The sequence below is a fragment of the Penicillium samsonianum genome (assembly GCF_028829775.1).
Source record: "Penicillium samsonianum strain IBT 33392 chromosome Unknown utg000002l_segment0_segment0, whole genome shotgun sequence".
Taxonomy (NCBI): Eukaryota; Fungi; Ascomycota; class Eurotiomycetes; order Eurotiales; family Aspergillaceae; genus Penicillium; species Penicillium samsonianum.
This window is the reverse complement of record NW_026643260.1, coordinates 4,081,307-4,103,471: the sequence shown is the minus strand read 5'-3', so window position 1 is coordinate 4,103,471 and position 22,165 is coordinate 4,081,307. Positions and strand designations below refer to the sequence as shown.

The window sequence follows — 22,165 nt, the reverse complement described above, 5'->3', positions numbered from 1 at the left end:
TATTATTGTTTGTATTTTTCGTTTGTTTTCTTGGAGAGTAAAAAGCACCAGGTCAGTCTCATTCTTATACCTTTGTCGTGGCGTTAAGATCTCAGGACGATGATATTGCCCTGACATCACTCAGGCGACGATGGTGAATTCGCCAAGTGAGGCGATGCGGCTGAATGGGAAAAGAAGATAAACTCCAAGTCGCACATCTTTGGAAATAGACATGATTGATCAAATTTTCTGGAGCATTCGGTTCCAGACTGTTGCCCCTGAAGGCGGGATGATGGTGTATACTTCTATACTCCATAGAATCGACAGATGATTACATTGAACCCCACAAGTGCCAGGTATTCAGGAGTTTCTGTAGATTTCCAGAATGATGCCATGAAATTAACTCGACTCGAGAGAGTTCTGTTTATTTCGTCTTACCAGAACAGTTGTAGGGTTTGATCGAGACCGCAAGCAGACCTTGGGATTAGCTCAAAACATTAGGTGGAGTTCGATATATCCCCGAGGCTGTGCCTCAAATAGACATAATTATTGGCGGAATTTGGATGTTTAATGGAAGAGCAAAGAGCAAAACACTACCTGGGTAGTCACTACTAAGAAAGAATAGCCGTCAGACACCATAGACATATCAGAGCGCTTCAATTATACTATGTTTTACAACCCTCAGGTTGGCTCTATGTTGATGTCGACCCTCACTGAGCCACAATTACATTCAGCTATCCCGACCGAGAGGCACCAATGAATCTGACAGGAATTCAGTGGCGTTCATCAGGTCTGTGCTTCCATAGACAACTCTTCGGCGGTGTCCAGGTGTCGCACGTTGAGCTGGCGCGCTCTCGGCGCCCGCTTGGCCATTTGTTCGGCGAACCCATTCCTGCAAGTTGCCGTACTCATCCATGCTTCCACCGCCAACTGTAAAGACAATAGCCTCGCTGAAAGCTTGACGACGCTGGCCGAAACTGGCACCGGTGCCAGGGCCTGCGCTACCAATTCCACCAGGCATTTGCGGGTTCCGCGATGCGGATGCCGGAGGCATGGCGCCACGTGCGTTGGCGCTCCTCGGGTCGAAGTAGAGGTAGTTTTCGGTCTTTGCAATAGCAGAGCTTGAAGCTGCAGCCGGGTCCATGATCGACTCGGTGATCTTGGTCACAGTAAGATCCTTGTTTGCTGGTAAGAAATTCTTTACCCCTGAAATGAGCGAGTCGAAGTTGGCACCTAAAGCGCCCGAGGTAATGCGATCCGTCAGACGATTTGAAAGTGACGAGAATCCACGGAATAGATCGGAGGATTGTTGTTCTGGAGCGGCTGTTGTCATCATGGTCATACGGGTAATCTCGCGCACTTGGCGGACATAGGCAAGAGAGGAAATATCGGGCACACCGGCTTGCGTCAGGGCCTCTTCGAACTGAGTCATTTCCGAGCGGCTGAGCTCAGTTTCAGTGCTTAGGAACCAGATTACGAACAAGCGCAGCTTGTCCAATGGTTCACTTCCTTTAGAAGGATCACTGATTAGCTCCAGGATCTGTGACTTTGATTGTTTGGTGATGGTCTCTTCTAGCTCAAAGAAGTTATCCAACTGCCGATCCTTGATACCCTTGAGCAGTGCGGTGGCAATGTTCATGTGCATATCAAGAACTGCCTTGCGTTCCCGCAACTCAGGGAGAAGTGTGATGGCGGCCTTGAGATGTTGCGCGGATGCACTAGTATCATTCTGGAGATCTTCAATTGAAGAGGCTCCGGTTTTCTTTGTAATCTCATTCGCATCATCCTTGTACCGTGTAAGCTCAGCATCGATATCCTCAGCCACTTGGGGGAATGGGGCTCCGGCGTTGCGTTGCCAGAAGAAGTCGGTACTGTTCAAGTCATACGACTTTTTGGAGCCCTTAGCCGAGTCCGCATCGCCTGCACCTGCATCCACAGTGATTCGATTCAAACGCATTTCAAGAACATCCTGGACCAGCGATTGATATGTCCACGAGTGGGAGAGCATTGGGACTAGATCAACGTTTCGGTCCATGATGATTAGGACCGGCCGTGCGGACGGCACTCCCGGCAAAGCGTTCTGATTTCCTGAGAAGAGGTTGTCTTTGGAATTGAGGATGTGGTCTCGTAGTTTCCGATCCAGTTTTGTTGCTATCAATTCTGCCGCACCACCCTTGGGGCACCGTATGATTGGAATAGTACCTGCCCAGCCAGTCAAATTTTCGCTCAATGATCCAAGGTAGGATTACTTACCCATTGTCACGCTCACACTAAACAAGCCGCTAACCACGTTGTCAACAATCCCATCCAAATCCTCATCACTCGTTTTTGGGCTGTTGATCTTGTAGTATGCATCATTCCCAAGCCCTAGACTGAAGAGGTCCGGCTCTGCCACAACAAAGTTGAGATATTGATCGAAAACCTGCGCAATATGCTCAGATGCGCCAGAAGTAACTATTTGAGAAGCGAAATCCTCGAGAAGTGGCCGCGGGACGGAGGATAGGAAGTTCACGTAGGCTGGGGAGTAGAGCCCATGGGAAAGGTCGCGAGTGATCGCTTGGATATTATCGGGGGTGGGTTCCACGAAATATACAACCGGGACATCTGGGATAGGGTATCTTTGTGAATGAAGGTTTCTAGGAGTGAGTCTTGGTTAGCGATGGGGCCAATTTAGGGGGAGAAAGCGGCGACCATACAGATGAATAGTTATGCCCCATGCCCGGAGGTCATTTACCCTCAGGACACTGCTGATGACATCCCGGCCCATTTTATCGAACACCAAGACCTTCCAGATCGGGTCACCATCTTCATTCAAGATCGGAGTGGAGTGCGAGATAAGACCGCCGGACCCGGACTGATCGATGTTGTCTTCAACAGGTTGTGGATCATGATTCAAGTTCAATAGCTTTTGAATTGATGCTAAAAGCCAAGGATCAGTAAACTTCAATTTATCACAAGAATCCAGCTTGCGTCACTTACCGACCTGTCGGTCACGGAGGGACATGGATTGCGCCATGGCGATAGCTGGCGGCGCGGTGTGAGATTGGGAGAGATGCTCGGTTTCAACCAAAGCTTGGAAACGTACAGAGCTGCACAGAAAGATAGCTGAAATATGCGCGCAACTCTTAGAATGATGAGATTGTACCTTGCACTGTTGACACCGGGGTTCTTGCTATCGCTCCACCTGGCATGGATCCCGCTGAGCTGCGCTGACATAAATGTTGCAAACACTGTAAACATAAGATCACATGGGCTTAATTCTGCCATGTAACACAGGGGCTGTAATTTACATGGCGGTGGGCCAATGGAGGACCTTCAATACCTCAATTACGGTCAATTATGGTATGCCATCGTATCATCGGTTAACCGCCTTGCCAGCAGCTTTTGTCCCTTTTACTCTCCTCTTCAACCCAAGTCATCTACTCTAACCATCCCTCAACACCTTTCCCCAATCCCTTCATTTTTTTTCCGTAAAGCGAATGGCTGTGACGCTAGAGTGGTCCTTCGTATGAGAGCTTCTTCCTTCTCTGATTCTGCAAGGACTTTCTTTTGGGACAAAAACTTAAGAACGAGAAAGGAGAGCGAAAAGCCCTACAGGGACAACAGGAACGGCTCAAGAAGAGAGAAAGAAGGATATACAAAAGTCAAGGACACAAGGACAGAGGCACTGGAGTGAAAAGCTGGGCCATCTTAATACTTCTACGTTGTATTTGCAACTGCGGAGCCTTCGTCATTAAGCTGCAAGGCCAAAGGTAACGCCGTCACTCGGAGTACTGAACAGGGTTCATGCCTGAGGCATACACCACTTTAATCCTGAGCTCAAAGCCAAAAGCAATCTCTGTTTTCTCTCATAAGGTACGACAGTACTCATACTGCAACTCTTGCAGTCCACTCTAGGCGTATCAAACACGTGAATTGTCTAATCCTTATCAATTCTTCAGACCAGCAGCTCTACAGCCCCCTGTTCTGCCGCGTCGTGAGACAACCAGCCAATCATCTCACGTTCTCGCCGGAAAAAATATTTATCCTGCCGAATATCTGACCCACTTCCTTCTTCCCAAAACAAAAGGCGGTGAGAACCAAAATAAACTCTACGCCTATCCAGGCAGGTGCGTGCACGTGATTACGTGAGGTTTCATAGTAGCTTAGAGAAGCTTCGACTGAGGCTCACCATGGAGCAATCAGCTCAAAACCCTATGCAGGGGTTACCTCATGGCAATTCCTCACTACCCGCAGATTACTGGAGCACGCTTGATCCCGCCTACCCTGATCCCGAGCAGCAGCTTCAGCAGCCATCTCAACCCCAACACCAACCTCAACAGCAGCACGATTCTGCATCGCAACAAACACCTCTTGGTATAGGATGGGACCATCCTGTTTTTCAGCAGCAACAGAGAGAGCTAGCCCCACGACCGGACCCAAACCATGGCATCTACTCGTCAGTGCATCAGCCTTGGCAGCAAACAAATCCTCTGCAACAGCCACCGCAACGAGGATATGGAGCTTCACCCCAGTATCAGATACATCCACAAGCTCCTCATTTCCAGCAAGGTCAGATGTCCTTTGACTCTCGTCCCCTGAGTGCGTCCGAATCTTCGGCATTCCCATCATTTTCCTACCAGCCAAATTACTTCCATCCACAACACCCACACATCTCAGTGCCAGACACTTTCTCTGAAGCACCTACGCAACAGAGAATACAGCCACGGCCACAGCAACAACCCCAGCCATCAATTTCTCCATACCCTTTACCTCAAAGCTACTCCTCAGAAATGCTGGTAAGCCGACCCTAAATGCCCTTCATGTTGACCGTGGCCCTAACTCTAGGCAGCAAAACACAATTGATTTGACCAACGATTACCCTGATTCAGACCCAAATGTCACCATTAATCCTCAGTTCCTAAATTCCACCCCGCAGGCATTCAATCAACAGCAGTCTTCGTTGGCAAGCAACTTTCTTCAGGGAATCCCTGCGGACTTCCAAAGACAAGGGAGTGAACAGTAAGTTATCATTTTAGTTTGCGTTTGTCTAAAATGCAATGGCTGATTGTTTCAAGGGCCAGGCTATTCAATTACTACCAGCATGATCTTTCAGTTCAGTCGCAAATGGCACCGACTGGCAACCCGGTGCCTCCGCCTAGAGGTATGCCCAGACCAGTTGAAATCCATTACATTGGGATTAATACTGACTTTCCTAGGATTACCAGTACCGCAAGTTGTAATCACCAATAAGAAGGGAGCTTATACCAAGCAACAAACGAAGAAGACTTCTGGCCGACCGATAACTGTATCTAACTCGGAAAGTGAAAGTTCGGATGAATCCGATCTTGAGATTGAAGCACCCGATGAACCGTCTCCTATCCCCCCGATCCGCCCGACTGAGCCCGAGGCTGCAGCACAGTATGATGCTCTCCAAGCCGTATGGTCACCAAGAAACAAATGGCCTGGCCCGGAGAAGGTCAAGAATGCCCTGGTAGCCTACAAGGATCTTGTTAAAGCATTGAGAGATGCATGGAAGGAACAAGTTCAGGCGATGAAACTAGCCGAAAACCAAGAGGACAACCAGAAAGCAACCAAACTCAAGGAAAAGGTCATCTCCCAACGTCGCACCATGGATAAAATTGCGACCACAACATTGGAAATGGGTCATCCCAATATTGTTGAGAAGTACGTATCCCTCTCCCCTCCCCTCTCCCATCCCAACCCCTATATCTTTCGTCCCTTTCTGGCTGTGATGGTCACAAATCCTGAAGCTATTTGAGAACACCTATAAATATTCCTGGAAGCATGTATATGACAGCACTGTCACGGGCTAGAATAAAGGGCCATCGCTCTATTCGCCGGTGGTAAGGCTTGATTATACATGCGTGTCCTGGGCACATATATAAGAATACCAGATGGAGCAAAAGAGTCCCATCATATTGAGTCTCAGATATGCCCCTAGGAAGCTATCTGTGAACCTCATTGAGGGGGAATCACTCCTATCTAGAAAATGACTCAAACTTGAAACATTGACATAATTGAGCTCAAATGACTGATTGTTAATTTCATGTAGGCTGGGAGAGCACCCTATGATTGTGGCAGCTCTATATTCCTTCTTGGTCGACCGTTTCCAAGCAGCAGACTTTGCTGGGACTCTGACTATTAATCTGCTTTCGGTATGTTTGACGCTTGTCTCTTGTGTCGAATAAATTGGCTGACATGGAATAAGCTCTTTTCGCGTTTCTCGACTTTGACCGAAGACATGTTGCAAAAGACCAATCTTTCCAAATTGCTGCCTAAGTTCCTCAAAAAAGGTAGCCAGCAGGTTAAGGACCTCACACAGAAGATCCTGGATAATGCTGCGGCCTCTACGAAGCGTAAGCAGGAGGGTGAAAAGCCCACCAAAGAAGAGTCGAATCCAAACGGCCTTTTAGCAGATCAGCCAAAGGGAGACGCTGGAGTGAAGCGACCCCGCGAGGCGGATAGCAATCTGCAACCTGGCGCAAAACGAATGGCAGTTGCCAATACCTTGAAGGATGCGAATAAACTTGCACCCGCAAGTAATGGACCGGCCAAGGGAGCACAAAGTATTAAGCCAACCGGCGCTGCAGTGCTCCGCCCTAAACCCAATATCGTGGCTCCCAAGCCAACAAGTCTTTTGGCACTCTAAGCTCGGCGTCAAAGAGACCCGGGACCACAAATGCGGATAGGGCTGCCGCCGCCGCTGCAGCAAAGCCAACGTATGTACCCACGAAGAGAGTGTTTCTGAGATTCATCTGTATTAACTTTTCAAATAGTGCTGCTCCCGAAAAGGAAAAGACGCCCGCTCCAAAACCATCTTTCTCCTTCGGAGACATCATGGCCGACTTGAACAAACCAAAGCAGGCACCAACTCCCAAGCCTGCCGAAGACCAGCCCCCGGAGACTGAAGATGAGCGCGCAAAGAGGTTGCGTAAGGAAGAGCGCCGTAAACTTCGCGTAACCTGGAAGCCGGATGATGCTCTTACTGAAGTTCGATTATTCACCCACGATCCTGATGAAGAGTTAGGTCCCGGCGACGGATCATTGCGTTCACGGGGAGACATTAAAGGCGAAGGTAGTGTCCTTAAGCTTCACAAAGATATGGACGAATTGGAAGAAGAGGACCTTGGCGGTATTCGCGAGACCGTATTTCAAGATGGTTATACTCTTTCGAGTAGGTTATTCCTCCCAAATATACCTGAAATTCTTACTGACCATCATAGTGGTCGATTTCGATTTCGAGGAATCAAAAGACGGCAGTTTCGTCAAACGCGGTGGCCCCCAGCTGCCAACGAGTCCCGAGAGGGAGGCTCAGGAGCATCGGGAATCTACTACCCTTATGGTCTTTTATACTTCTCCTGCCGACATGCCTGACACACCCAAGGAGCCACCGAATCCTGGCCCCGACGATCTTGTTACCGATGTCTTGCCTTTCGGAGAGTTGCCTGACATGGTCAAGGTATGTTATACTTCTGACAGCAGTAAAACTCAATACTAACAAAGTTACTACAGGTCCGCCAGGAACGCTACTACGCCTTTTTGAACCCCAAGCCTGCGGCTCCCCAGCAAAACCACCAACCGCAGCAATCGACTCCCGGAGACAGTGGGTTTGACATCTCGAACTTACTCAAGATCATCCAGGGTGTGCCTGGACAGGCACAGCCAATCCCACCGCCGCAGGCAACTCAACCCGGGGGCATGCCGGATCTTGAGAGGACCATCAACATGTTCCGGCAGCAACAACCTCAATCTCAGGTCCCCCCGGCTCCACCGGTACCCACTCCACAGCCTCAAGGCCTTGACTTCAACGCGATCTTGAATGTTATGAAACAAATGCAGGCGCCGCCTGCATACTCCCAGCCCCAGCAATCGCAATCAGCAATGGCACCCAATCTCGGCGCCATGTTCGCACAATTCGGTGGACAGAACCAACAAGCTGGTGCTCTCCCATTCCAACAGCAAGGGAACGACTATGAAGACCCAGAGCGTAAGCGAGGTCGCGAGGGCGGTTATTATGACGACCAGTCTAACTCCGACTCGTGGACCCGCTCGAAACGGACCAGAGTTGGCGCCAGCGAGGCCAAGCCTGTAAGTACACTGCGTGTCCAGCATTTTATGAACAATTGGCTAACTCTTTTGAAACAGTATAAGGTGGGACTCGTCGCTTGCCGATTCTGGGCTGAGGGCAAATGTCGCAAGGGCGACAACTGTACTTTCCGCCATGATCCTCTCTAAATGAGAACACGTTATCGCCACATGGTTCCTTTTCGACTAATACCCTTGTACTGCTGTTCTCTACATTGGAACAATCCTCCTTTTTCTTATCTATGCATTACTACGTTGGTCTATGCTTTCTTCATTATCTTGTACTGGGTCATGGATATGCATTTTACAACTAGAATTTCTCTGGTTGGCGTTCATCGCACGGTTGCGTTTCATGGTCTGGGATGTCGGCACATATTGATTCGTCCTCTGATTTTCAAAATCCTTTGCATGACCCCCTCGGGTTCAGGCGTTTTCTTTTCTTTCCACTTGTTTCGCCTTTGTTTCTCGCTTCGCGGATGCATTTAGCGAGGGGTCTCCATATCTGGGGGCTGATATTATGGCGCATGGATTGAGGGCGATGACAAACATGTACAATTAGGATATTATTATTTCTTTTCACAGCCAAGGATTATCTTCAGCTCAATGGTCTCTTTCATCTCTTTATCTCTTAGTGATAGCGGAAACGTCGGACCAATGATAGAGGTCCCCGATTCTCATAAAACCCCTAGGCAGCGGCTTACATCGGAACTAACGGGAAAACATCTACAAGCATGGATTCATCTCAGTCCCTACGAGACGCCTGTGCTGTCCCAGATTCTCTCTTTGCCCATTCCGACGCGGGCGACTTGTGACGAGCATATACCTTAAATATCTGCCGTTACTGTTTGCCTTTGTAATGGCTGGAAACCGATTCACCACGAAGAAACCCGGGATTTGTTCGCTACAACATATCAGCGGGGATCATGACCACCGAGCTGGCCGGCTGGTTTTTCGCGATGGCTGCAAACGCAGGACTTCAAACAAGTCCGGAGTATTGCCACATGGCAGGTCATGGAGCGGCCGCGCAGATGGAGAGAGTTCATCGTCGGCTTCTTGCTTGCTGGGTTGCCGGTGCACGGGGTGCTCATCGCCTTGACTGTGTTGGCCGCGGACTGGTGGGATGGATTTTCCAATGTGATAGCCATGGGAATTTCAGTGGTAGTGCGATGTATAATGGTAGCACAAAATCAGGCCGGCATCGATGCGAAAATCCGGAAAGCACAAGAAGCAGCCCCAAGTTACCCGGCTAAGAGAGCCAAGTATGACGAGTCAATGAAGAGACCCGAGAGCCTTTGCCAGGAGGGACGAGCCATGGAGGAGGTCAAAATACCCATCGAGCCTCAAGACCCAAACAAAATTGCCAAGGTGATTGTGTTGACAGAGGACTCGAAGGTCATCACTCTTGCAGTCCCCGCGTATCTGCCGAAATTGGCATTTGCAGTCAATCCCCAGCCACCGAACCGATACATGTATCAGGCGTGCCAATGGATAGGGTGGGTCGATTTTGCGGTGCATGTCATCAGTTCGGAAAGGCAGCTTTGTACACGCAAATTGTCTCAGTGGTGGTGATTATCGTTTCTACAGTCCCCACGGCCCAAGAAAATAGCTGCTGGGTTAGCTCAACACTCAAGGTCACCATATCTATGTACCCCGGGGAGTATATGGATTGGCCCGAGTTGGAGGAACAGAAACCCCTTACCGTGCATGTAGGTAAAGAAGAGAAGACTGGGAAACAATGGACTAGACCGATAGGCCCGTTCGACTTGAAGTCTACTCCGATCTCAAAAAATAAGAAGCCCGAAACTCGGCAGGACTTGCTTGGCTAGATTTAACGACGAAGGAAGACGAGGTGCCGATAGCTTGGGGGCTCATATCACATAGCCAGGAATGGCAAAATGTATATGTAGAGAAAAAGAATATATACCGCAGGAGATTTGGGATGATGGAATTGAAATCCGCCCATTGATGGGATGTGAAGGTTGATGTCTTGGAGAATCAAAGGATTGGCGGGGGAGGGAGTCAATCAACATCCTTTACAGTGATATTCGAAATCAGTTTTACCACCAATCTCTCTCTCTCTTTGACAATATCTAGCACGTTATTACATCTTTCCGTCACTTATACGATGTCAGTCACCTCCAAACACTTGACACGTTAATGTCTCCTCTAATTCTATCATAATCCTTCTTATTGCTTAGACCAATCAGCAATCACCAATCTGACAAGGTTACGGCATCGGTAGATCAACGACATAGCTATAATCCTGATGACGTCATTTGGTTGCGTTATTGGGTTTCGCAGGTTGCTCTTACTAAGAATGTAGTATATGACGTCTAATATCCTAAAAGTGAACCAAATTCATTACTATACCTGATTTTGCTGGGCGACGGTCAAGGTTCGCGTGGACCTTTGTAGCGCCACCAGGGAAGGGAGCCTATAACTTGGAAGCCCACGTCATATCGGCAAATCACCAGTAAAAGGAGGCGCGAAATGTTACTGGAATTGATTTTTCGCTGTTCGAGACTACTTCCTATTAAACCCCATATTCCTGAAAGTCAATTCCTTAAAAGTGATTCCTACATTTTAACTTGACCTGTCGACAATATTGCACATTATATTCCTCCTTCCCATTTTTACCTTATATTTCCAATATTTTCAAAATGCTCGGACGAACTCTAGGGCCTGCAGCAAGGTCCGCCAGACAGCAATTTCAACCCAAAGCTCGTTTCGTCAACTCTCGCTTTCAATCCACCGCATCTAATGCGGCTTCCACTGGTAGTAGTAATCCCGCTTTGATTGGCGGTATTGCTGGTGGGACTGTCGCCTTCCTTACGGGGTACACCTGGTACCACTTCTCCGGAGCCAAGACGCTTATGAACACCAGCAGGCAGACACAAGCATACATCGACCAGGCCAAGCAGACAATTGCTCAGAAGGCCCCTGAACCAAACGAGGCATTCCGCTGGTTAAGGGATACGGCCAAAAGCTATGCTGTCTTCATCCCTGGCGCGCGCGGCTATGTCGATACCGCATTTGACGACCTCGATAAGATTAGAAACGATCACGGAAAGGAGTTTGATGAAGTGGTCAAAAATGCATATACCGAGCTGAATGATCTCTCGAAGAAAGAAGGATTGAGCATAGACTCAGCGTCAAAGGGTCTGGGCGTGCTACAGAAACATTTGAAGCAGTTGTTCGATCTTGCTGGCGACGCAGTGGAAAATGTTCTCGACAATCACCCTCAACTCAAGGAGAAGGTTGGTGGTAGTTTTGATCAGTTAAAGGAGATGGGTGAGGCTTATGGGCCCCAAGCGAAGACGGAAGTGAATCAAACCTGGCAACAAATCTCCAGCATTGTGCAGCGTGGTGCAAGTATTGAGTCGGCTGAAGAGATCAAAAACCTCATTCAAGAGAAGAAGACAAAGCTCGAAAAGCTAGGGGATGAGGCATGGCAGAAGGGTTTCGAGGAGTCTCAGCAATACCTTGATAAGAGCCCCAAGCTCAAGCAAATGGTTGAAGACAATGCCGATACCTTGAAAAAGGGCAATGCTAAAGATCTGTGGGGTCTTGTCAAGGAGAGTGCTTCTTCTGGGAAGATGGAGGATGTGGAGAAGTACATCAAAGAGAAAGTTGGTCAAGCGAAGGAAAGCGGCTTGGGCGACCTGGACAAGTGGCTAAAGATGGTACCTGGCGGCTCCAGCGTCATCCCTCAGTTGCAGTCACTACAGGCTATCGCGCAAAAGAGGGGCAGCGAGGCAGAAAACGTCTTGAAAGAGACCGTCGAGGAAATACAGAATGTGCTGAAGAAGCGAAAGGAACAGGTGGAGAAGATTGCCGAGGAAGGGAAAGAAGAGACCAAATAAGTTTGGTTGAATGAACCGTGATAGCTAGCTATACGCACGATAGCCACATAATCAACGGACTTCCGATACCGCATGACGATAAAGAGCACGTCAGCCTCGTACATAAAGAAATAAACTAAACTTACGCCGTCTCCATCGAATATATTGCCACCTCGACCTTCCTAGATGAAAATTCCCTGCATATTTGCGGCCGTATAGGAGGTAGAGACTAAATACTAGATAGAAAATGTAAGGATAACATGATTGTGACCATTTCGCCTAGGACGAGACAGCATTTTGCTGATAGATGAGATTACTGTAATTTACGCCAAGTTATTGAAAGGTACTTCGAGATGCGAGGATGGCGGAAAGATATCCTAATAGGGACTAGTGCGCTATGGGTGGAGCCGCGGGAAGTAAAGAGAGAGATTGGTGGTAAAACTGTACCGCCCTTCTCTTCGTCTGACTATCAAAGACACATTCAAGGTTGGAAGCTGAAGTTGTTCACCAAGGCTATTCTCAATAATCGTCCATAATTTATTAGCATCGTTTATATGTCTTGCGTTGTGGTAAACCCCAACCCATTCGCTTGATCTACCAAAATCTATCAATATGGCCTCAAACCCAGATGCCGACTTTACTATATGCAACCATCTTATTGTTGTCTGCTGCCACGCCATTTACACTGGAGGCTCAAAACTTGGAGCTTCAGAGAACGAGTGGTTAGTGTGATTAGAATAAGCGCTTTATATGAAACACAGTATCTGATGCACTGAGCAGGCTGACTGAGCCCTTCCAAAAGAGAGAAACACCCACGTTCATCGATCATGTCAAAGCTGGGTTGAAAGCTCTAGCAGACGACTCTCACGGCTTGCTGGTGTTTTCTGGGTAAGAGCTTTTCATCATATCCTTTTCAATTTCTGTTCGTTGATCCATTGAACAGAGGGCCTACCAAGAAGCCTAGAACTGAGCTCAGTGAAGGTCAATCTTACCTTGTAAGGCGCCCAAATTCCCTATAACGGGCCACTCAGAAAGCTAATGTATAGCAACATCCAGAATCTGGTCAGAGATAACGACTACTTCCAAGACATGTCCACTACCTCTACAATTGACCCATTAAGAATCATCGCAGAAACCAACGCCACAGATTCATATCAAAATCTATTGTTTTCTCTAATACAGTTCCGGGTATACACGGGCGTTTATCCGCGGAGAGTCACAGTCGTCACGCACGAATTTAAGCGCGCTCGATTCATGCAATGCCACTTTCCAGCCGTGGGACTCGTCCCTATTGGTCCGGAACAAGAAGACTATGCGCACAAAGTTGCTGTGATAGGTATCAATCCACCAGTGGAAATCACCCCACTAGAGACCTTGACCCGAGGCGAGGCTATGAATGGGATTGGGCTTTGGAGAGAAGATCTTTACGGAGTGAACCCGGATCTGGTAGGCAAAAGGGTGCGACGAGGCTGGTCCTGTGGAATGGAAAACGGTATATTCTCCCATCTGGGACTGGAAAACGTGGTGTTTGACCTAATCCGCTATAATGGGGGTGATAATTGCAATAAGTGGTTCCCGAAGCGAGAGAGCTTGCCTTGGTCTTATACTAGACATGATACAACCAAGGGGCCTTGATTTCTATTGAGAACAAATATCAAGTTTCTGATATGATAAGTGGAAGAAGTCCTTGATCCTTTCCTGAAACGCCAATCCATAGTATCCTTCGTATTTGATCATAATGTGCCATCGAAAGCTTAATCCGCCAGCCGGTAGCTGACCAGAGTCCCAACTCGGTGATTGTTTGTGCTGAAGCTCCTTAGTTGGACCTTCTCTGCGTTCTTAATTTCCTTGGCATCACTGTCGCCCCATTCCACGGGCACGTCTGAATCAGCGTCGGCATAGACAAGCACATTGAAAGTGCAGTCACCATCAAGGACGGGGAGGAAGGTGACAGAGGCGGTAATTTGGCGGAAGATGGCTTGGATCTCCTCCTGAATTTGCTTTTCGGTCTTCTCGATAGGTTCGGCGGGTTTTGCATCTCTTCAAGACACAAAGACGTTGGATTAGTGGGGTGATCAAAATAAGCTCACAGTGAACAGACTTACCCCGGTGTACTGTTCTCTTTGTCGCCGGCTTTTTGCGAGCTCTTGCTTTTGGATTGCTTGCCGAAGATTTCGACCTATTCCATCACGACATAGTTAGCCACGGACCCAGGTGAGAGAGTGTCAAATGCATACGTCGAATTGCCATCTCTCCACATGTTCACCGGTCTCCTTGCTCGTGATAACTACCACAAGCTTCGAGATCTTTCCCCCCTGCATCCATTCCTTCAACTGAGACATGATCTTCTTGATGTACGCTTTGACTTGGTCATCGGCCGAAACTGCTATGAGGTTAGGGCTATCGATGTCGATTAAGAAGAACACAGTTCACGAACCCAGCATATTGAGGCCATATTTTTTAATCCTATTTCCAATAAGCTTGCTGCACTGTAGTGGGCAAAGTTGAGAGGGGACACTTACGTTGTGAAATCCTCAGGAGGATAAACTCCCCGTTGGAAGCTGAACACCCAATGCGATCAGCCAATGTCTTTGACTGCATACGACTAGCAACTTACAGTATTGAATTAATCGAGTATTCAAACTGAGACTGTTAGTACTCAAACATCATTGACGCAACCAAAAGGGCGACTAACGAATTCGGAGACAAGCTTGGCCGATCCTGTTATCTTGTAAGCTTTGTACAACCACCATAAGTAGACGATGGATATGGACCTTTGATTGACAGCTTGTGCACCTTTGACTTTTCCTTGGTTTCCGGCATGATAGCTTGTAGATAGCAGCAAGCTGAGGACTGTGAAGGTGAAAGAAAGGTAGAGCTTTGTTTATGTCGAGTGGTCACCGCAGCAATAAACAGTCACCGCCCGCGCGTCCGTTTTTTCTCCGCAAATCGTGACGAGACCAACCAGCACTAAAGCGCTAATTGCCCCGCGGATACACTTCGATTCCGACGCTTGCATACCATCAGCCCCTCCTATGCCACCGCAGAAGTCCCAATGCGAGGATGTCTGCAGTTAGGCCGATGGCTGAGCGCAGCGCCGAGATGCCAGGCGGCGAGTCTCCGACCCCCAACTGTCTTTTCTTCGTATAGGTTTAAAAGGAGTTTCTCTACTACGACGATTTACTATGGACGTTCGAAAACCAATCCTATAAAACTCGACGTAAACCTCGAGAAGAGAATTGCCGCGATCCCAATCGAACGTTTTCGCAATTTCTGCATCGTTGCACACGTTGACCACGGCAAGAGTACGCTTTCCGACCGATTACTCGAATTGACGGGCACAATTGAAGCGGGCACGAACAAGCAAGTTTTGGACAAACTTGATGTCGAGCGAGAGCGAGGAATTACGGTCAAAGCACAGACGTGTACTATGATCTATAACCATAAAGGAGAGGATTACTTGTTACATTTGGTCGATACACCTGGACATGTGGACTTCCGTGCTGAGGTGTCGCGAAGTTATGCCAGTTGCGGTGGCGCAATCCTCTTGGTTGACGCCAGTCAGGGTGTTCAGGCGCAGACAGTCGCCAATTTCTACTTGGCCTTTGCACAAGGCCTTGAGTTGATTCCCATTCTCAACAAGGTTGACCTCCCCTCATCGGACCCAGAGCGGGCTCTGGAGCAGATAAGAAACACATTCGAGATTGATACAGAAAACGCGGTGATGGTCTCGGCAAAGACTGGATTGAATGTTCCGGCTGTGCTACCGACAGTGGTGGACAAGATCCCTGCGTACGTTCAACCAGTGGCTTCCCGAAGTGCTGTTTCTTTGCTGACTGTATGCTAGACCTATCGGCGATTCCAAGAAACCCCTTCGTATGCTCCTTGTGGATTCCTGGTACGACTCCTACAAGGGCGTGATCCTTTTGGTCCGTGTTTTCGACGGCGAGGTGCGTGCAGGTCAGCAGCTTATATCCTTCGTTACCGGTCTCAAATATTTTGTCGGTGAAGTCGGCATCATGTATCCAACCGAGACCGCACAAACTGTTCTCCGTGCAGGTCAGGTTGGGTACATTTACTTCAACCCAGGCATGAAGCGGAGTAAGGAGGCCAAGATTGGCGATACCTTCACAAAAGTCGGTTATGAAAAGATCGTCGAGCCTTTGCCTGGATTCGAAGAGCCCAAATCGATGGTCTTTGTAGCTGTATATCCAGTGAATGCAGATCTCTTCGAACACCTGGAGGACAGCATCAACCAGCTGGTTTTGAATGATCGAAGCATCACAGTACAGAAAGAGTCTTCCGAGGCTCTAGGCGCCGGTTTCCGTATGGGCTTCTTAGGAACCCTTCACTGCTCCGTGTTTGAAGACCGCCTGCGACAGGAGCACGGCGCCAGTATCATCATTACACCACCCTCCGTCCCAGTCAAGATCGTGTGGAAAGATGGCTCTGAAGAGGTTATCACCAATCCCGCCAAATTTCCCGATGATGATAGCGTACGACTCAAAGTTGCCGAGGTTCAAGAGCCGTATGTTTTGGTCACTCTGACATTCCCAGAAGAGTACTTGGGAAAGGTGATCGAGCTCTGCGAGGCCAACCGTGGTGAGCAACAAAGCATCGAATACTTCACAGCGACTCAGGTCATTATGAAGTACGAGCTGCCTCTGGCCCATTTGGTTGATGATTTCTTTGGAAAATTGAAAGGAGGCACCAAAGGCTATGCCAGCCTGGACTACGAAGAATCTGCATGGCGAGCTGGCAATATTGTCAGGCTACAACTATTGGTCAACAGAGAGCCAGTGGATGCAGTAACGCGGATTATGCACTCGAGCCAGGTGAGCCGACAAGGCAGAATTTGGGTAACCAAGTTCAAGGAGCATGTTGACCGGCAGCTTTTCGAGATCATCATCCAGGCTGCTGTCGGTAAGAAAATCATCGCTCGTGAGACTATCAAGCCTTACCGAAAAGACGTGCTGGCAAAATTGCATGCTAGTGATGTAAGTCGGCGACGAAAGCTGCTCGAGAAGCAGAAAGAAGGCCGCAAGAGGTTGCGAGCAGTTGGAAACGTGGTGATTGAGCACAAAGCTTTCCAGGCATTCTTGGCGAAATAAATATGTAAATTAGCAACCAAATACACTGTATAACATTATTTCTGAGATATCTTTTCGTATAGAGACATCCCATGGATTTATACAAACCTGCGGGCCGCTTGGGCCAGCGGTGAGAGCTTCACCGGCAGAAAAAAAGTTCATGTCAAACCCCGCCATACAACTTCTTCCTCTGCTCACTTTCAGTTCACTTCATTGCGTCTAAACAGCCTCGCTCGAGATCGGTAGCTTCTACTTGCGGATCTACCACATAATACCGGAGTTAATTCTTCTTCGAGCCTGAAATCTTGTTCTTGGCGGCTGAAGTCCGTCTATGCCGATCGCATTACCTTGAGTCACCCTGCCATGCTCCGCATTTGACGACGGCCATGCAGCCTCCAGAGGGTGCGCAGGTAGACCTGGGCAAGGCCCAGGTTATTGACAGCGTTCCCAAAGTGATCAAAGAACTGAAGTTTGGTGTCTTGTACGCAGTTCACTCACATGTGCTTGTCACAAGCGTTTGTCGCAGACTTGATCGCTAATGAAGATTTATGTTTCCAGAACCAACGATGACATTGTCGGCCAAGCAGTGGTGGAAGTTTCTGACCGAAAGTTTTTCGACTTGGATCAGACCCGAACGGTCGTTGCAAATGGACCTCTCGACCAGCGCATGGGTATCTCGAACAAAACTGATTCTTGCGCAACATGTGGAAACAACCTCAAAGACTGCAATGGTCATTTCGGCCATGTGAGATTGGTCCTACCATCTTTTCATGTCGGTTATTTCAAGCGCGTCATTTCGATCCTTCAGGAAATTTGCAAAGAATGTTCGAACATTCTGCTCCCCGAGGCGGAGCGCCGTACCTATCTTCGAGATATGCGCCGACCGGGCCTTGACAACCTACGCCGGACACAGATCGCAAAGCGCATCAATGAACGGTGTCGGAAAACCCGTACATGCACATACTGCGGAGCGATCAATGGTGTCGTGAAGAAGACCGGAACAAGTGCTCTAAAGATTACCCACGACAAATTCCGCGCATTCAATGTCTCGGTTTCCGTCAAAAAGCAAACACCGATCAGCAAGGATGTCTTTGATAACTCTTTCCTCGAGGCAAGAGGCGCAAACCCGGAGGTCGAAAAACACTTCAAAAAGGCGCAGGATGACATGAACCCCCTTCGTGTTCTTAAGCTATTCAAGAAAATGTCCGACTCTGACTGTGAATTGATTGGCATGAATCCAAAGGAGGCCCGCCCGGAGATGTTCCTATGGCAATTCATCCCAGCTCCACCGGTTTGCATTCGACCTTCCGTGGGACAAGATGGTGCATCTACAGAAGATGACTTGACCGCCAAGCTAGGTGACATTGTGCAGAGCAATATTAATCTTAAGAATGCTCTGCTTAAGGGCGCTCCTGTTCAGACAATTATGGAGTGCTGGGACTACATGCAGCTTCAAATTGCTGTCTACATCAACAGCGATGTGCCTGGGCTTAACAAAGCCGATCTCGGAAAACCAATCCGAGGTTTCGTCCAACGCTTGAAGGGAAAGCAAGGTCGTTTCCGTGGAAATCTGTCAGGAAAACGTGTTGATTTCTCTGGGCGAACTGTCATTTCACCCGATCCAAATTTGCGAGTTGATGAGGTCGCTGTTCCGGAGCTGGTGGCAAAGATCATGACCTATCCCGAACTAGTGACTAGATACAACAAGGAGAAACTGCAGCAACGGATTTGCAATGGTACCAACAAATGGCCCGGAGCAAACTTGATCGTCAAGAAAGGAACCGGATTCAGACAGATGTTGAAGTACAGTAACACTCAGCGGATGGCTGATGCGCTGCAAGAAGGAGATTTGGTTGAGCGTCATCTCGAAGACGGCGACATTGTCCTGTTCAATCGACAACCTTCCCTCCACAAGCTCAGTATTCTATCTCATTTTGCCAAAATCCGACCCCATAGGACTTTCCGATTGAACGAGTGTGTCTGTAACCCTTACAACGCCGATTTCGACGGAGACGAGATGAACCTTCATGTGCCGCAGACCGAAGAAGCCCGAGCAGAAGCGATGGAGCTAATGGGCGTGAAGAACAACTTGGCCACACCCAAGAACGGAGAGCCTATCATTTCCGCCATCCAGGATTTCATCAGTGCCGCCTACGTGTTGAGCAGCAAAGACAACTTCTATGACCGTGCCTCCTTCACGCAGATCTGTCTCTATATGCTTGGCCCTGAAACAAGATTCGATCTCCCACCACCATCAGTCTTGAAGCCCCAGATGATGTGGACTGGCAAACAAGTCTTTAACATTCTCATGCGCCCCAACACATCCGATCCTGTTATGGTTAACCTGGATGCCGCATGCCGTGAGTTCAAGATGCCCAAGGATGGTCGTCCCAAGGACTTGGACCCCAATGATGGCTGGTTGGTTATCCGCAACTCGGAGGTCATGTGTGGTGTAATGGACAAGTCTACAATTGGTTCTGGAAAGAAAGACAATGTTTTCTACATTATGCTTAGAGATTTTGGCCCACCGGCAGCAGCCGAGGGCATGAACCGTCTCTCAAAACTGTCCGCCCGATGGTTCACCAATATCGGCTTTTCAATTGGTATCGGAGATGTCTACCCTAGTGCAGGACTCGTTCAGTCGAAGAACGATCTTGTTGAGGCAGCGTACTCGCAGTGTGACGAAGTCATTGCTAAGTACAAGGCGGGCACTCTGGAGAAGTATCCTGGATGTGACGAATTGCAAACCATGGAGAACCAGATCTCCGGTATTCTCAGTAAGGTCCGTCAACAAGCTGGTGACGAGTGTATTATGCAGCTGAGCAAGTACAACTCGCCCCTGATCATGGCCACTTCTGGATCCAAGGGTTCTAGTATCAACGTGTCACAGATGGTTGCCCTTGTCGGTCAACAAATTATCGGTGGTCAGCGTGTACAGGACGGTTTCCAGGATCGTACCCTACCGCATTTCCCGAAGAATGCACGACAGCCTCCGTCAAAGGGTTTCGTTCGCAACAGTTTCTTCTCCGGGCTGGAGCCCCCAGAGTTCATTTTCCACGCTATGTCCGGTCGTGAAGGCCTGGTCGATACAGCTGTCAAGACAGCTGAGACTGGTTACATGTCTCGTCGTCTGATGAAGTCACTCGAAGATTTGTCATCGATGTATGATGACACGGTCCGTAACTCGTCTGCTGCCATCGTTCAGTTCCAGTATGGTGACGACAAGTTGGATCCCGTGGATATGGAGGGTAAGGCCAAACCCGTCCACTTCGATCGAACATTCATTCACTCAGAATCTACTACGTACAACAACGACGAGCGAAGCTTGTTGCCGATGGAAATGATGGAAGTGTGTGAACAGATGCTTTCAAAGGAACGTGCCAAGCTCAACCGCAAGGACTTACTCGGCAATGACCTGGCGTACATGGACCGCAGTGATCACGGTATCGATCAGTTCGAGAGTGCCCGTGACTTCCTTGACTCAATTCAAGAATACGTGCAAAAAAGAGCCGACAAATTGATCTCTCGGGGTGGCGATATTGACCCGTCCGACCAGCGGAGCCGTAAGGGCTTAGATCATACAGGCAAGCTGACAGATACCACACTGAGGGCTTTCATCACGGCTTGTCTGTTGAAATACAAGAGAGCCCAGGTCGAGCCCGGCCACGCTGTGGGTGCCGTTGGTGCCCAGTCCATTGGTGAGCCCGGAACACAAATGACTCTGAAAACTTTCCATTTCGCTGGTGTCGCCGGAATGAGTATCACGCAGGGTGTACCTCGTATCAAGGAAATCATCAACGCCTCAAGGGAGATCAGTACTCCCGTCGTGGCTTGCGAATTGGTCAACAAAGAAAGCACTATCGCTGCTCGTATTGTGAAAGGACGTATTGAAAAGACCTTCCTTCACGACGTCATCCACTCCATTACGGAGGTTTGGTCCCCCGATGATGCCTACTTGAAAGTTGTTCTGAACTGGAAAACGATCGAGGATCTGGCGCTGGAGATCACGACGCCACAAATCGTCGAAGCGATCAAGACCAACAAGCGCTTCAAGGGAAGCGATCTCAAATTCTCGTGCAAGCAAGCCTCAATCAAGGTCCACATGGATCTTGATCCGGCCAGCAAGGCAGGTCTTTCTAAGACGGAGATTGCCGCCACCAGCGGTGATCCCTTCCTCCGCTTGAAGCATTTGAAGCGTATCCTTCCTAACATCCAAATCCTGGGTCACCCACGTGCCACCCGAGCTATCATTCGCACGGACGAGACCTCGACCACGAACACTTTGCTCGTGGAAGGCTACGGATTGAGGGAGTGTATGACTACGATGGGTGTGGACGGTCTTTGCACCAGGACCAACAACATTATGGAGGCGCGAGAGGTTCTGGGTATTGAAGCCGCTCGAAGCACGATCGTCGTCGAAATTAGCGAAGTCATGAAGGACATGGACATTGATCCTCGTCACATGCAGCTTTTGGCCGACGTGATGACCTACAAGGGTGAAGTGCTCGGTATTACGCGTTTCGGTCTGGCCAAAATGCGTGACTCGGTTCTTCAGCTTGCTTCGTTCGAGAAAACTGCGGATCACCTTTTCGACGCCGGTGGCCTCGGTCGCACCGATCTCATTGAGGGTGTATCGGAATGTATTATCATGGGCAAGACGGTGTCACTGGGTACAGGTGCTATGGAGGTTGTGCGTAAGCTGAACTTCTACCAAGGCCAGATTGGCCCACGAAAGACGGTCTTTGAAGATGCTTGGACCGAACATTGTGAAGTGCCTTTGACAAGGAGACCTAAGAGGAAGGTCCGATGAAGTGATTCTGTGACTCTGTGACACTGTGCATTAATTTCGGCGTTAAGAATTTGGCCTTGTGGACAAGGCTTGTACATGTACTTACCTGAGCGGGTGAATTTCATTGACGATATGATCAATAGTTTTCTTTCATTTTCATTGTCCTCTTTTAATTCCACATTGTCTACGGGGTGGATATTAGGGCTATATAACAGAAGTCAATTACTCCCGTATAGTATCACATCCCCTCCACAATATCCCCCCCCAAGGTTTGAACCTATCACAATATCAAAAAACAAAAGTTGGGGTGTGTACGGACGTGAAGCTAATTTCCAACTCGACTGTAGAAAGATCTAGGGACAAGCTTCTCTTCAGAT

At 48.7% G+C, this 22,165-nt stretch overlaps 8 protein-coding genes across 8 annotated transcripts; 6 read left to right on the top strand and 2 right to left on the bottom strand.

Moving 5' to 3' along the window:
- Nucleotides 1–709: 709 nt before the first annotated feature.
- sly1 (syntaxin-binding protein) lies at nucleotides 710–3,195 on the bottom strand (the record flags this gene model as incomplete). Its single annotated transcript, XM_057276165.1, has 5 exons — nucleotides 710–2,181; nucleotides 2,233–2,615; nucleotides 2,676–2,898; nucleotides 2,959–3,068; nucleotides 3,125–3,195. The coding sequence occupies 5 exons, from the start codon at nucleotides 3,193–3,195 to the stop codon at nucleotides 710–712; spliced, it is 2,259 nt and encodes a 752-aa protein (XP_057140803.1).
- A 206-nt stretch (nucleotides 3,196–3,401) lies between these two features.
- N7471_003444 (uncharacterized protein) lies at nucleotides 3,402–8,647 on the top strand. The gene is made up of 12 exons (XM_057276164.1): nucleotides 3,402–3,834; nucleotides 3,921–4,757; nucleotides 4,811–4,980; nucleotides 5,037–5,122; nucleotides 5,178–5,646; nucleotides 6,035–6,137; nucleotides 6,191–6,595; nucleotides 6,616–6,701; nucleotides 6,759–7,156; nucleotides 7,206–7,441; nucleotides 7,495–8,070; nucleotides 8,128–8,647. The coding sequence occupies exons 2-12, from the start codon at nucleotides 4,152–4,154 to the stop codon at nucleotides 8,215–8,217; spliced, it is 3,225 nt and encodes a 1,074-aa protein (XP_057140802.1). The 5' UTR covers nucleotides 3,402–3,834; nucleotides 3,921–4,151; the 3' UTR covers nucleotides 8,218–8,647.
- Nucleotides 8,648–9,078: 431 nt separating this feature from the next.
- Nucleotides 9,079–9,636, top strand: N7471_003443 (uncharacterized protein; the record flags this gene model as incomplete). The annotated part of the gene is made up of 1 exon (XM_057276163.1): nucleotides 9,079–9,636. One exon carries the CDS (start codon nucleotides 9,079–9,081, stop codon nucleotides 9,634–9,636), a length of 558 nt encoding a protein of 185 aa, XP_057140801.1.
- Nucleotides 9,637–10,727: 1,091 nt separating this feature from the next.
- On the top strand, nucleotides 10,728–11,930 carry N7471_003442 (uncharacterized protein; the record flags this gene model as incomplete). The annotated part of the gene is made up of 1 exon (XM_057276162.1): nucleotides 10,728–11,930. The coding sequence occupies one exon, from the start codon at nucleotides 10,728–10,730 to the stop codon at nucleotides 11,928–11,930; it is 1,203 nt and encodes a 400-aa protein (XP_057140800.1).
- Nucleotides 11,931–12,521: 591 nt separating this feature from the next.
- On the top strand, nucleotides 12,522–13,544 carry N7471_003441 (DUF218 domain protein; the record flags this gene model as incomplete). Its single annotated transcript, XM_057276161.1, has 4 exons — nucleotides 12,522–12,631; nucleotides 12,690–12,797; nucleotides 12,853–12,904; nucleotides 12,966–13,544. The coding sequence occupies 4 exons, from the start codon at nucleotides 12,522–12,524 to the stop codon at nucleotides 13,542–13,544; spliced, it is 849 nt and encodes a 282-aa protein (XP_057140799.1).
- Nucleotides 13,545–13,663: 119 nt separating this feature from the next.
- On the bottom strand, nucleotides 13,664–14,732 carry N7471_003440 (spindle checkpoint protein MAD2; the record flags this gene model as incomplete). The annotated part of the gene is made up of 8 exons (XM_057276160.1): nucleotides 13,664–13,949; nucleotides 14,015–14,088; nucleotides 14,147–14,292; nucleotides 14,347–14,375; nucleotides 14,432–14,470; nucleotides 14,527–14,552; nucleotides 14,605–14,630; nucleotides 14,684–14,732. The coding sequence occupies 8 exons, from the start codon at nucleotides 14,730–14,732 to the stop codon at nucleotides 13,664–13,666; spliced, it is 675 nt and encodes a 224-aa protein (XP_057140798.1).
- Nucleotides 14,733–14,964: 232 nt separating this feature from the next.
- Nucleotides 14,965–17,020, top strand: N7471_003439 (GTPase GUF1; the record flags this gene model as incomplete). The annotated part of the gene is made up of 2 exons (XM_057276159.1): nucleotides 14,965–15,701; nucleotides 15,757–17,020. 2 exons carry the CDS (start codon nucleotides 14,965–14,967, stop codon nucleotides 17,018–17,020), a joined length of 2,001 nt encoding a protein of 666 aa, XP_057140797.1.
- A 365-nt stretch (nucleotides 17,021–17,385) lies between these two features.
- On the top strand, nucleotides 17,386–21,809 carry N7471_003438 (DNA-directed RNA polymerase III core subunit RPO31; the record flags this gene model as incomplete). The annotated part of the gene is made up of 2 exons (XM_057276158.1): nucleotides 17,386–17,480; nucleotides 17,558–21,809. The coding sequence occupies 2 exons, from the start codon at nucleotides 17,386–17,388 to the stop codon at nucleotides 21,807–21,809; spliced, it is 4,347 nt and encodes a 1,448-aa protein (XP_057140796.1).
- Between the last annotated feature and the right edge of the window lie 356 nt (nucleotides 21,810–22,165).